At 32.1% G+C, this 15888-nt stretch overlaps 1 protein-coding gene across 1 annotated transcript; it reads left to right on the top strand.

The window, feature by feature from the left end:
- The first annotated feature begins 6288 nt into the window (after window positions 1–6288).
- Window positions 6289–14569, top strand: LOC145618533 (putative pectate lyase 12). The gene is made up of 6 exons (XM_081673304.1): window positions 6289–6559; window positions 9889–10198; window positions 10707–11096; window positions 11186–11377; window positions 13415–13617; window positions 14299–14569. The coding sequence occupies exons 1-6, from the start codon at window positions 6429–6431 to the stop codon at window positions 14489–14491; spliced, it is 1419 nt and encodes a 472-aa protein (XP_081529430.1). The 5' UTR covers window positions 6289–6428; the 3' UTR covers window positions 14492–14569.
- Window positions 14570–15888: the final 1319 nt, after the last annotated feature.

Here is a 15888-nt window from a genome sequence, read left to right as displayed (position 1 = left end):
GAAGAAGCCGCACATAATCATATATTTTCTTCTCATAATCGGACTTTTTCTCACCAAGTCACCATCTCCAGTCCCCACCCATTCATTCTAATAATTACTGCAATTGTCACGAGCTGGAGAACAAATGAAACACAAAAATTTAGAACATATTAAAAATCAAATTAACCCAAGCATAGTTTGGAGTAAAACATCATATACTCACCAACACAACATTCAATTAATAGATCTTGAGCATCTTATTTTAGTCATTACCGCTGGAAATAAGAAACAAAATGTATTGAAAACTCAATCAAGTCATAGAATATGAAAACCCAATAATCTTCATGTCACATACAAACTCTAATAACATAACAAGTATAATTATACTTCAGATTAATTGAGGTTAGAGGATTCGAAGCTAACAAGGTTGCCGAGCCTTTTACAAACTCTTCTTGTCAAAACACCATAGATCTGACGGCGAAAACCAGGACAAGAACCAGCAGCACCACCCATATGAGTCGGCAGAAAGCAGCGAACGAAAGCAAAGGGTCTTGAAGCTAAGCTGTAAAAATGATTTGTTCCATCCTCAAAGTGCAAGCTCGGGGAGGGGGGATTGCTCCAGCCTTCTGGGTTAATAATTAAAAAAATAATTGTGGAGGAAATACATGAAATAAGAGATAAGAGGATTAAAAAAAAAAAAAAAATTAATTAGTGGATGAAGGGAGGAAGAGAAGCGTTTGTGAAAGTATGAAACTTTAGCAGCTATGGAGTTAATTTCAAGGTGAGTAAATAAGGGGGAGAGAGCCAGCGAGGGATAGAACTTGTGACTTGAAACTTTGTTAGGAATTCCAAAAAAAGTTTGATTTAAAATAAATAAAATAAATAAAGAAATGCAATAGACCCTTTTATTTGGACAACGGGTCTCTTATACATCTCTATTTTTTTTCAAGCAAGATAAGTGGGCCCTCATGCACATAAAAGACTTGTAAAAATGACAACGGGTCTCTTATATCTACATATATTTTTTATCCACCAAACATAGTGGGTCCTCATGCACATAAGAGACCTGATATCAATATTATTAGATCTCTTATTTCAATCAGACCCGTTGATTGAGAAAACGGGTCTTTAGTTAGGGGTCTTTTTTCCAAGTTTTGTAGTAGTGTGAACTGAACTGATTGCAGCTGAACTGAATAGAACTGAGCTTAAATGAATATTTTATGAGAGAAGGAAATTAGGAGCTGAACTAAACTTAACTTTTTGGAGCTAAACTGAACAGAACTAAACTGATTGGAGCTGAACTGAACTGAAGTAAATGTGAACAGGCCCTAAGACTCTAAGGTCTAAGTTGGGAATTTTTAGACAATATTTTAGAGATGAGAGAGTCAGAGAGAATAAAAAAAAAATAGACCCATATGGTAGTGTAGGGAATATTTGAAGCATCCCAAACTAGATCCCCACTGTGATCATACACTTAAGCATGGTGGAGTCCATAGGGAAAAAAACAAGAGCAAAAGAGTCGCCAACAAGTTTTAGGAACTTGTAAACCATTCACAGGGTGAAGGTTACACCCCTAAACGATCCATGAGATCGCCAACTCCAATAGGTTTGGAACCATGACTAGTGTTCGGGGATGAGGGTACGAATCCAATCTAAAAGAGAAAGAACTCGCCCTATAAAATAGGCCTCTACTTTATTCATCTCATATTCATGTGCGCTTTCTGACTAACATGCAATCATTAAGTTAACTCTAAACCTGTTTAATCTATGTTGGTTGAATATTAATGCACATATAAATCTATTATTGGCGATCACTTAAACTAAAATCATATTAGCCTAAACCAAATTATTAATTATCTTATTAGGCGTAATTTCAAGTACAAATTTCCTTTAAACCTGCAGAAATGGCGTGATCAAGCAATAACAATAATATATATCAAACAACATAATAACAATAAATCCAACAATAACCATCATCATAGTAATATCATGTTAGTATCATGTTAGGGCTAAAGCTTAAAAAGCACCCTAAACATGATACTAGAAAGCAATAAAAACATCTTAACATGATACTAGGAATTAAACAAATCCAAACATGCTTTCTACATCGAAATAATAGAGAATAAGCTAATTACTTACTTTGAAGCCTCGTACCTTTTTCTAATAACAAAATAAACACGTTAGTAAACTTCAATAAAATAATAAATCAAAGAATTAAATTAAATAATTGAAAGAAAGTGTTAAAAACCTTAGACCGGATTTGGGTCCAAACCCTCAGAAGGTATCAACCTTTCACGTCTAGGGCGAAGTAGGGGTGAAACAAATTTGGTTTAAAACCAAACCGAATCGAAAACCAAACTGAATTAGAAATATGGTTCGGTTTGTTTCCTTAAGTGGTTCGGTGCGGTTTGCAAATTCAAGAAACCGAAATTAAGTGGTTCGGTTTCGGTTTCAAAAATTGAAAAACCAAAAAACCGAAACCAAACCGAAATTTCAGCCCAACCCAAAAAAAACCTAGCCCAACTCTACATAGTATATAAAGTAAAAAAAAAAAAAACCCTAGTCTCAATCTCAGCCTCTTAACTCTCACTCTTTCTGACTCTCAATCTCTCCTACTCTAGTAACTCCACTCAGTTTCTCACTCCACCGGCGACCGTCCACCAACCATCGGCACCTTCCACCATCCCAATTAATCTTTTAATGTACTGCGATTCAATTGCAATATTGCCAATTTGCTAAGCTCAATTGCAATTTCGCCTATTTGCTTTGCTCCTTACTGCTGCTGCTTCTTCTCCTAAATGTTGTTGCTGCTGTTGTGTTCATGATGCTATTGTGTTCATGTTGCTGCTGCTGTGTTCATGCTCCGATGCTACTGTGTGTTGCTCGCTTGCTGACTTGCTATTCTGCCATTATGCTACTACTATGTTAAAGTATATTTTTAATTATGTTTGTATGGATTGGTTTGGTTTGGTTTTGTAACTTTGATATTAAAACTTGTTTAATTATGTCTGTATGGATTTATTTGAATTGGTTTGGTTTTGTTTGGTTTGATTTTGATTGGTATGGTTTGGTTCGGTTTTTTGCAAAATTTGATGTTTATGATGCTTGATAGGAAAATTCGGTGCGGTTTGGTTTTTTTTTTTTTTAAGAAAACCGAAATTTAGGTGGTTTGGTTTGGTTCGGTTTCAAAACTAAAGTGGTGCGGTGCGGTTTGCAATTTTCAAAAATCGAAATAAAGTGGTTCAGTTTTGGTTTGGGCAATAAACCAAACCGAAAACCGAACTTTCACCCCTAGGGCGAAGGAAACTTCGAACTTGGCTAGGTGTGTCTAGATCTCGCGAATGCGGAATTGTGTTTGTAAAAGGGTTGGTGTAGACACCTAAAAATGTCTCCCCAAAACCAAACCCGATGATGAACAACCTTTCATTGCCATTATTGGTCGGGGTGAGTATTTAATCTTTGGAGTGCTTAAATCCATGTTCTATCCAATACATTTCATAAACCAACCCAATTCCTAGCCCATTTCCCCAAAACATGACTTATTTTTCTCTTTTCGTGCTTTAAAACCCAAAATAGTTCATTTCGTGTCCTTAAAATCATTCATTTCGTGTCCTTTTTATTAAAACATTCAGAGCAGTTTATTTTGGTCCATAATTTGGGTCCAATTATTGAATAGTTGGATGAAGTTTCAAAAGAGCTTTCCAACGATATATAAGCCCAAATCCGAGTTATAACGAATAAGTTATGGCCAAAATACTAAACCGAGTCCAAACCGAACCTAAGCCCACCTTACCTACGACCCAATGATCATGTGGAGGGTCCAAAGACTTTAATCCCATTCCTAAACAAATTAGGATTAATTGGAAGCTTTTATAAGTTTCTAAAAGATCTCAATTATCCTTTTTGAAAAGATAAAATTAAAGAGTTGGAATATGAATAAAACTTCTCTTTTTGAAAGTCCTAATTCTATTCGAATTGAAAGACGTTCAAAGATAATCAGATATTATTTTCGTGACTCATAGTTTTTATCCAAATCTTAAATGGTTGGATAGACCTTGAAATTATCTTTTCAATGATATAATATAATACTAATTCTGAGCTATAACGAAAAAGATATGAATGAAATACGAAACTCTATCCATAACTGACACCGTCTTACTATTTCGGCCATATCTTTTATTCTACAGAATATTTTAATCTTATTCCAATTGGGTTAGAAAGTAGACTTCAACAGTTTTCCAACGACATATTATTTATCTTATTCCAATTTATGTATCAAAAACTATGATAAAAACAAAAATCGCAAAAACTGCTGTCTATCGAGTATTATTCCGATTTAATTCGGATCTTATCTTAATTTTTCGACCCTTCTTTATCTCTATAAATAGAGGTCGTCATATATCCCCTAGCTTTTCAATCATCAACAAGCTTGATCACCAAATTATTCTCTATTCCTCTCTTATACACCAAAATCATTCTCTTCTCCCTCTTTAACCTAATTTCTAGCCATCCTATTCTTCCATACATCCTTTAAGCACTCCAAGGAGTCCATAATTGACCCGAAGTTCTATACTTAAACCAAGGCGTGAAAGTTATAATTAACTGAGGGTTTGGACCAAATCAACTCTATTTTTTATTTAATTTAATTTACATTTGATTTATTCATGATGTAGCAATTTAAAGGAACACGCGGAATGTGAGTAATCAATTAATCTAATTACTTTTTTTTTTATTTTATATTGCTAGTATCATGATTAGGTTTATTTATGATTTGATTTGACTAACGATTTATTGTTAAATTGCTTCCAATATTAATGTTTATTCTATTATTATTTATGATCACCATATTGAATGTTTATTAAAGGGAATATGAAATTGAAAATTATGACTAATAAGATAATTTTGACAACCGGTTTAGGTTCCTTTAATCTGGTTATTTAATCATGTGATCACAATATTATAGAATTATATGTTGCATTAATATTCAACCAATTTAGCATAATAATAGTTTGGAGCAAATTGAATCTTTGTTTGCATGCCTTTGAGATCACATGAATACTTTTCATAATAAAAATCGAGTAGAGGCCAATACGGGCGAATGTGACTCCATGACTCACTTCGTACCATCATCCCCAATCCTCCTTTTGTGGTTCCGAATCATATAGAGTTAGTAATCTCATGGATTATGAATGGGGTGTAACCTTCACGGGTCAATCATTGTTGCCTATTGTTGTTCCTCAATCGTGGTTGCCTTAAATGATCCGTAAACGGTTTACAAGTTCCTTAAAAACTTGTTGGCGGCTCCCTACTTTCCTTATCTCTAATCGCTGTCCCTATCGATATGTTAATTCCCACTTCCTATGAGTGCCAAGCATATTCACACATGCTTTAACGTAGGCGCAATTCGAACAACGCCTACAGTTAATTTAGAAAGCAAGAGAGAGATAGAAAGCTATATTGCTCAAAGGAGAGAAGAGAGAGAATTTGGTGATTGTTGATGAGAGTTGATTATTAAAAACGGAGGTCTAATATAAGGACCATATTTATAAGAAAATAGTTCGGAAACCGATAGAAAAGAGATCGAGTTCCAAACGGAATAAAACACATCCTAGCGCCAGTCGACAGGATTAGCGCCAGGCGCTGTTTTAGAAAATCACACGTTTTCCACGCGGAATCCACTGCTTAATATAATTAAGTTGTAAAATCCGTTATAAAAAGGAAAGTGATGCAGCTAATTTGGAACTTCCGTTTTAGACGATGCAACAAAAAAAGTAGGAAGTATAAAGTAAAGTGAATAGAACAAAAAAATTTTTTTTTTTTTTGGGGGGAGGGGCGGGGTTATGGGACTAAAACAAAAGTGTTTAAAAAGAGGGAGTAAGACCTTATTCAGTTTACTTATTTTTTGCTTAACTAAAATTATTTTTATTGAACTGAAATTATTTTGGTGATTAAATTATTTTTTCTAAATTGAATTTTTTTTTTTTTTTTTTTTTTTTTTTTTGGCTAAACTAAAATTATTTTTAGTGATTTTCAATTTTATGTTGAAGTTCCTAAATTTTAGTGTACATAAGCACCACTAACAATATGTTGAAAAAAAAAAAAAGGAAATCCGGTAATCCACCATAATATCAACAAAATCGAGGGAGAGGACCAAACAGTCAAAGTTTCACTATCCTCCATAATTCTAAATCCCCTTTTCTTTTTCTCTCTTTTTTCACAGTGATTTTTCTTTCACTATGTAAATGTAAAAAAGGTTCAAATTATAAATCATTATATATTCTAGCACATTATCACATCACACTCCCTAAGTGTAGCCTCACTCACTCACTCACTCACTCACTCCTCACTAAAGGATAACAATAATGTACCTTCTTCAACTATAGCCTTAATCCAACATTACATTTTCACATTAAACCCGATTACCCGGCCCGTTCATTTCTACTAGAAATATGGTTCAAAGAAGGTACATTGTTCAAATATTAGCTCTATGTTCATTATGTAATCTTTGTTCGGCCTTTTACAACTTCACTATCCCGGGTCAGCACCCGGACCCGGAAGCCGTCGCCCGAGAGGTTCATAGGTAGAGTATTTATCAGTTTTACACTTTTACATTCTTCAACATTATTTTACGTTGCATAAAATCTTTTGTTACGAATAAATCGAGTTATTGTTATAATTTTCGATATTGATTATATCTCATGTCTTCAATGGTTATTATTAGCTACATTATATTGTTGAGTTCTAAGATAAATTCACCACATATATACGCAAAAGTAGTTTAATAGCGTCGTATAATTAACTAAATTAAGGGGCATTTTCTTATCATATTTACATAAAATGGGTTCCTAATCTTTTTAATCTGGTAGTTGTGTGTTTATTCTACGTACATTTTCCTGAATATTGATTGTAATCCCGTTTTTAGGGTATTTTAGTTTTTAGTTATTTCTTTGTTCATGTATTTGTAAAATAATAGACTTGGTAGTATCTTACGAAAGAATACCTTGATTAGTACTTTAGTAGTATTCTACTTTATTCCTTAGTTTAGGAACAAGTATATGTTTTTCATTTTATATTTGAAATAAAAAATGTAAATAATAATGTACTATATAAATCAATGTAATGAGGATCATGGACCCCGGGAGTGACCATGGTTTGATTTTCACCCGACCTCTCCTATGATAGGAGGGGCACCTCCCTTATTTTAACCGTTTTTTTTTTAAAAAAAAAAAAAAAAAAAAAACTAACGTAATATCAATGCAAAACTATAAATTTAAAACTTATCCTCCATCCATAAAAATACGAAGTATAACTTTGGTTTGTACAAATATTAAAGTAGTGTCTACTGTCTAGTGTGTAATGTAAATTGAAAAGTTACTGAAATTGTGGGGATAGATAGGGAGATAAAGTTTCTTTAAAAAAAGATAATTGAAACTTTTTAGAATATACATTTGGGTATATATTTGATATAAAGTTATTAAAAAAAAATGCCCAGCCTTACAAAGAAAATTGGTGCCAATTATAAAGAGACTAGTAATCTAATAATGTAAAAACCCAAAGTTCCCGTTATAAAAAAAAAAAAAAAAAAAAAAAAAAAAAAAAAAAAAAAAAAAAAAAAAAAAAAAAAAAAAAGAAGAAAAAAAATCTAAAGTTTATATGAAACATTAAACATTTTGATTATTGGCTTCACCAAAATCTAATGTAAATTAGTAATATTTAGGGTCTGTTCACATTTATTAAACTAAGCTAAACTGAACTAATTGGAACTGAACTGATTGGAGCTGAACTGAACTGAATTGAGCTGAAATGAATATTTTATGAGAGAGGGAAATTAAGAGCTGAACTGAACTGAACTGATTGGAGCTGAACTGAACTGAAATTAAGTAACTATGAACAGGCCCTTACTCCGTAGAATATTGGTAAAATACACTAAATGTATCAAAAATAAGAAAAATCAAGAAAAAAAAAACTTGTTATCAACAAATATAAGTTGAGTACATGAGAAAAAAAAAAGTTAATATAAAGAAGAATAAATATTATAATTTAGTTAAACAAAAATAATTGGAGGGAAACATAATGTTAATCAATTTGCAAACAAATTCCAGATACTTATTTTTCTGCTTTTTATTTGAGCTATTTATTTTAATACTTCGTATGTTACTTTAACTTTTAGCTTTGGGTTATGTTTAGGATAATAGAATAGTATTAACTGATCTCTTTATGAGATTATGGATTAATGAATCATACATTTTATTGTATTTTATTAAAATGATGAGAAAATAAAAAGAAAGAAAAGACAAAAAAAATAAAAAAAATAAATAAAAAAAAAATGAATCAAAAGAGCAGTGTGTAGTCGTTTGAGGTTGGAATGTGAGCTTAGCTACCCTACATGGGACAATGGGCAACTCCATGTTTCTTTGAGCAGTGTAATATCATGAAATGTCTAAGCTAATTTTTTTTAGCAGAGTCGAGGACTAGCTAGCCTAAGAATTCTACATTTTCAGTCTTTTATGCAACAACATTCGAACCCTATTCTCTCTTCTTCTATTAAGGTGTAAGAGTACGGAGTAGTTTGTTACCCTTTCCCGCACTTTTAAAGGATCCTGGTCACTAACTCGGGCCATATTAAATTGTAAGAGGTTCACACCATGTGACCTCTTACTCCACCAAAATAACTCTTATAACACTGACCACTTAACCTCTATAATACTGATCAAATAATTGTTCTAACAATGACGAATTAATCGTTGTAACACTGATCATGCAAGTAACCCCTATAACACTAACAACCACATATAAGAATTTGTGAATCATTTAAATATTGAACATCGTCTTTTGAAACTTGTTCAATTAAACTAGCTAGTCTCCTTAATAAACTATAGAATATTGCACATTTCTAAAGGAGAAAGCATGGATTTTTGTCTTTAATGATTTATTCACTGGATTTCTTATGTTAATAATGAGATAAGTCACGTTCCTTCAAACAAAAGTTACTAATAGGGAGTAATTATGCTAAGTGATTATATCTTAATACATACATTTCTATATAATAATCGAGGGTGGGGCAAGATGTTTGCCTACTACGTATATAAAAGTCAAAACATGGGAAGAAAAACTGGATGCACTTGGAATCTGTAAATGCTTCTTTTTCTTTTCATTTTTTGCTTTTCTTTAGCTTCGTATTTCACTTTGTGCATACAAATTTTAATAGTTTAACTACAACTTGTTACGTAGTTTATAACAACATTTGTACTCTTGGAGAACCAAAAGAGTCGGGAACATAAACATAGAGAAGCTAACTTAGGCCTACATTCCAAATAATTGTTAACCATAGAGAAGCTAACTACGTCCCAATATACCCCCTTATCGGGACACATATGGATTTATAGAGTGTGAATATAGTGTGAATATGGATTGTTATTGTGATAAAATGTACTGTATATGTGATGGGATAAAGCTAGAAGTGACAATTAGGAAAACTGGATTGGGTTCGGTTAAATAAGGTCTGGTCAGATCTAGTTTGAATATAAGCCATGCTAAATTGATCTAAATTAATGTGACAATTAGAAAAACTAGGTCGGGTTAGGTCAATTAGGTGATTTTCGAGCTTTGGGGGTCAATTAGTAACCCTTCTTAAAGTGTATGAGACCCTAGCTTAGTGGAATAAAAGTTATCAAAAAGTTGGACTAAAACTAAATGTAGTACAATAAATTTTTGTACACCTAGTGTACTCAAAGACATTTGCCTAATAAGTTAGTCACTACATTTATTCAAGCAAAATGAACATGTAAAAGTTTGCAATAAGAACATTAAGCTAAAAATTAATGACAATTTCGCATGTTCTTTCAATGTTACATTGTTTAATTAGTTAAACTATCTCAACAAATTACACATTTATGTTTTCCCATGCAGGCTAGTGAATGTTTCTGTAACAAGAAGACATTTACTTGAAGATGCTTCAAACTGCGCCACCGGCAATCCAATCGACGATTGTTGGCGATGTGACCCAAATTGGGGAAACGATCGCCAAAGGTTGGCCGATTGCGGTATCGGGTTTGGGCAGTATGCTTTAGGTGGCAAAGGTGGTGAGTATTACATTGTCACTGATCCTTCTGATGATGATCCTGTTAATCCAAAGCCTGGTACACTACGCTATGCTGTTATACGAACTGAACCTCTTTGGATCATCTTTGCTTCTAATATGGTTATCCACCTTTCTCAGGTATGCAATTGTTGTATGTTATCCTATTATTCATCTTTTTTATTTGCATGCATGAAAATATAATACTCGTAATAGGTATCTTTCCTAGTACGGCATTGATTAAGGAATGCATGACAAAATCATCAAGCGCAAATCACTTTAATTAATTAATGTGCAAATCACTTTAATTAATTAATGTAATTTTTTTTTTTTTTTTTATTAGGGCTATGTATATCATTTTCCATAATTTATAATCTATTGACTATTATAATAAATTGTCAAATGTTTTGGTTATGTTTGGCAACGGTATTTGTAAATGAGCTAGCTGAAACTAATAAGATGTTGAAATTAACAAGGTATCCGATTAAACTTTAAGCCAAATTGAGCTAGTATTTTGTTATAATGCAAGATATACATGCTTAGCAAAATTTTATACAATCTCAACTTTATGAATTTCATTGCAAGCACAATTTTAGTACCAAAATTTAATTTCTGCTTGATTAAAGCTTGTTTTTATATTGTGTTGTAGGAGCTAATCTTTAACAGTTACAAGACAGTAGACGGAAGAGGGGTGGATGTACACATAACAGGAGGAGGATGCATAACCTTGCAATATATTAGCAATGTAATCATCACCAACATCCATGTCCACCACTGCCACCCATCTGGTAACACCATGGTCCGAGACAGCCCAACCCATTATGGTTTTCGAAGTTTGTCCGATGGAGATGGGATCTCTATATTTGGATCTAAGGATCTTTGGATCGACCACTGCTCGCTGTCTCACTGTAAGGATGGGCTCATCGACATTGTAATGGGCTCAACCGCTATCACGGTGTCTAACAACCATTTCTCCCACCATAATGAGGTTATGCTTCTAGGGCATAGTGACACGTACGAGCCTGATACAGGAATGCAGGTACGTAACATTATATAACATTAAGAAACATTATCACGTGAGATGTGAAAAATTGACAACTTATTACGATATTTATAAATGTATCACAGGTTACAATCGCATTCAACCATTTTGGACCGAAGTTAGTACAAAGGATGCCAAGGTGTAGAAAAGGGTATATACATGTTGTGAATAATGATTTTACACAATGGGAGATGTACGCAATTGGTGGTAGTGGAAATCCAACCATTAATAGTCAAGGAAATCGTTTCATTGCTCCTTTTGATCGTTATGCCAAAGAGGTAATAGTAGCTCAAAGCCTCTAACCAATGCCTTTTCATTTTTCTTGCTAATTTCTAATTTGATTTGATTATTAAACTGTTTAGATGTCATGTTATATGAATTATGAATTTGGACGTGACATTCAGAGTCCTAGACCACATATATAAATTGATTTAACATAATTCTCCGTTGTTTGTGGCTTGAATTATATACAGGTACCAAAGTAAAAGGTTCTCTATGCCCAATACTTTAATAATTATTCATTAGTCATGTAAAAGTGTAATTTAAACTATGTGTATGACAACTATTTCTGAAGGCGAGGTGAATTTGTTTGATTCAAAGCAAAATACTATGGAAAAAAACTAAAAAAGCACTTAATGTCTTTTGATACAAATTTGAAATTCCACCAATTACTCGCTCTGTTTTCTTGAGTCCTACTCAATTACTGTTGATATATATAAATAAGGAAAGTGAAAATAGAGACCATGTATATGAACACTTTTGTATTTATAGGAGAGAAATAGAGAGTAAAATATTTTTAAATATAGATAGACCCCACAAGGTGATTAAAAGCCTATTTATAAAAGGAATAGTGTAAAAGTGATTAAATTCAAAAAAAACGGATGAAAAACAAAGTGTAAATACCATAGGATTTGTGAAATCGGATGAAGTATTGAATTTTAAATTATGAAGTTTGCCAATAGGCAGAATGATAACTAACTTTGATATGGGTCCCATGATATATGATTAAAAGTCATGAGTTTTTGACTTTGTATGAAATGAAAGGTCCCGTATCTGATAGTAGGACCTAAATTATCGTTGGATACCATTTTTTCCAATAACACTGAACTCTGTTGTCCTACCTCTTACGTATGAGTGTGAACATGCAATTGCACTTCCATTGATCCAAAATTATTAATCCCTCGGCTAGCTAGCTAGTGAACTATTTGCATGCATATTAAACTTTAATTTAATGTTTTACATACTAATCATAACATAATCTTCCCTTTGTTATTTCTTGGTTACAATATAAGTGGAACATGGTAGTTATTTTTAGCCTGTGTCATGAAAAGATCAGCAAATATTTTGAATTTTCAGTAATCTAATATGCTACTAATTATTGTATAGAAATGAATATATAATTCTTGTACATTATTGATAATGTATTTTTTCACATATTCAATCGTAAATCGTTACATTAATAAGTTTTTGCCATCTATATCTATACTTCTATACTTTATTAGTATTTAAAAACTATAACCAAGAAACTAAGAAAAGACACATGTCCTCATCTATTCTATTACACTTCTCTAACCATAGTGCCACATGTCATCTTACACTATTAATTTTTTATTGCACCATTTTTTTTAATTCTTTCATTAAACTTATACTTAATCTTTCATACACACTTCATCTCTTCATCTTCATCTCTCCCCTTTAATTCAACCTTTTCCTATTCTCTCTTTAATTTTAGCCCTTCCACCTACTATTTAAGCCTCTTTTTCAATTAAAGTTCCATAATTTTAATTTCTTTAATCATGTTTTCGATTACATATTATACCCTATAATGACTTACGGATATTTCTTCACTTATCTCTCAATACAATTTTATATGAATAACCCGTGCATTGCACGGGCCAGAAGACTAGTTGTAAATAATTAGATTTACCTTGCTATATACTTCGTACAAAGTACAAAAGTAGAGTTCCTTATACAATAGTACGGATTAAGAATCTTACTTATAACTAGGGTGGATTAGTAGCCTTCTAAGCCATTTCTCCAAAATCAATTAGAAAAAATCAAAAGCTTAGTTCCTCCAAAATAAAAATACCAAGAACTGCCTAAATCGTCCAAAAATCACATCAAAAATATTTGAAATATGATGTATATCTATTATAATACTACATCAAACTCAATAATTGTCCATCATAGGTATAAAAGGAAAACATGTTATAGAAAATTCTATATCATTTTGCACAATACAATTTCACGTGTATTAACACGAGTACATTCTAATGATGAAGGGATAAAGTATTAAAATGCGAAAATGGATGCAGGTAACAAAGAGAGTAGGAGTAGACGAGAAAGATTGGAAGGGGTGGAATTGGAGATCAGAAGGAGACGAAATGGTGAACGGTGCATATTTTGTGGCGTCAGGAGCGGCTGTTGAAGTCCAATATGAGAAAGCTTACAGTGTGGAGCCCAAATCTTCTGCCTTCATTGACCAACTTGTCATGCATGCTGGCGTTCTTGGTGACAGGTTTATCATCTTTCCCTTTCTTTTTCTTTTTAATCATCTTCACATATTATTATTTTTATCGTGATTAAAATTGACTTTTACTACAAGTTATTAAATTTAATTTAAATGTTAATTGTGTCATTGTGTGTGATACTACATTGTCAAATATTCCAATAATGCTTAGCTACCTTATGTTACTTGGATTTGGATACTCATGTTTGACACGAGTATGTATTCAAACTCAGCTATTTTGTGAAAAATATTTCTGTGATTTTAAACTAAAATAAAGTCTTAGTATCATAGCAATTTCCTAGTGTTAAGGGTTTGACACAGGTATCTAAGGTAAAATGAAGAGTTCGAGTAACATAAATTCTATCTATGTGGCTATAACAATCAAATACACAGGGTGATATAGTAAGGATTAATGAATAGTAGATTAATTAGCTTTAAGGAATTTATACAGATCAGATCCAAAATCCAAACATTGTAGCCAACACAAATGAGGTAGATATGTTTAAGAGTTGATATTTACTATGGCATAGTATATACAACTACAATTTTGTTAAAATTTTCATAAGTTTAAGAGTTGAAGTATATATTTCGTTATGTTGTTTTAGGGATCTTTCCGTTTACATTTTGTATTGTGTCGTGTCGTATCATGTCATGTACTCTGTAATGAATATGTTGCGTTAATCAATGCAGTAGACACAACTTAGGCAAGTGGACTGCTGGACCAGGTGACAAAACAGGATTAGACTCGGATGATTATGATTACAGCGATGATTATGATGGAGCCACACCTACAAATTCATCCCCAACTTACACTCTTCTATTCCTTTTGTTGATGTTATCATTTTGTTATTTGTATGTCATCCCTAACGTCGATTTTCTATGACAAACATCTTGAAATCGAATTAATTCTTGTCTGTTACTTCTAACTTTGACATTAATGAGTAAAACTCTTTATGTCTCTTAACTAGGGCTCTTATTACAAAATTTCTTTTATAATACTGTCTTTTATTAACTAGTGTTTTTATTGTGCCTCATAATGCCACCAAAATATTACTAAGGATTATCAAAACGTCTAAAAATAGTAAATACCCTCGTTGCTCATAGAATATTATATGAATGAGAGATTGAAAGACATATACTACCTCCGGTCCAATTTACTCGCAACAAAGGGGTATTATTTGTGAGACATAAAATATTCCTTTGTTGCGAGTAAATTGGACCGGAAGTAGTATATGTCTTTCAATCTCTCATTCATATAAAATATATTCATTTTCCGATCACATCTTTTTTACTGGATGCCTTTAGTTACAAAATACGCGTCCATATAATTATAGTGAAATTTTGTTGTAGTTAGGGCATGTTTTTATTGACTAAACTCAGCTGAACTGAATTGAACTGAACTTATTAGAGCTGAGATGAACTGAACTGAACTAAAATGAATATTTTATAATAGAAGGAAATTAGAAGCTGAACTGAACTGCACTTGTTAAAGCTGAACTGAACTGAAAATAATTGTATGAGAACAGACCCTTAATTATTTGTCTTAGCTTTGTGGTGACGGTTCCAGAAAATCTTCCATATGGGTTCGAAATCATTAAACACGTACAAGAAAATTAAATACATGATTCAAAATACAAATTACGACTAATAATTTGAGTTTGCATGTGTCAAAAAAAACTGCACCTTCCGAATTCATTAAGCACATAATAAAATCAAATGCGAGCATGTTCCAAAATACGATGTACGGAGTACATTTAATCATTTGTATGTGCACATGTTCAAAATAGATATAAAAAAAAAAACAACTTAAAAGAGAAAAAAATACATTTAATCATGGAAAATTGGCTTTAAATAATACCAAATACAAACTCAACTATTTGTTATTAGTGGTACCACCTTTTATACTATATGTGCAAAATAGTAGGCCAATCTCCAAAAATGTATTTCGATAAATATTCTGTCTATCTTTGTAATTAATTATTATTTTTTATATTAATCTTTTGTTTTCCCATACATAATATTATAATAACAATATTCTTTACAATCCAAATTAATAAGGAAAAATTGATGGGAATAATCCTACCTTTTGAACGTCGGAGATTATTAATCCCACCTATGGGATTCTTTTTAATAATCCTACCTTTATACCTTATTCGCTCCTAATAGTCCCAACCGGTCATGTAACAAGTTACCAGACACGTATCGGCCTGTGATTGGTAAAAAAAAAATAAAAAATAAAAAGCTTTTTTTAAGGAAAAAAATAAAAATTGAATAATTAAA

This window comes from Chenopodium album, chromosome 26 (assembly GCF_948465745.1).
Source record: "Chenopodium album chromosome 26, dcCheAlbu1.1, whole genome shotgun sequence".
NCBI lineage: Eukaryota > Viridiplantae > Streptophyta > Magnoliopsida > Caryophyllales > Amaranthaceae > Chenopodium > Chenopodium album.
Note: the sequence above shows the minus strand (reverse complement) of the source record. Positions and strands in the feature narration are given on the sequence as shown.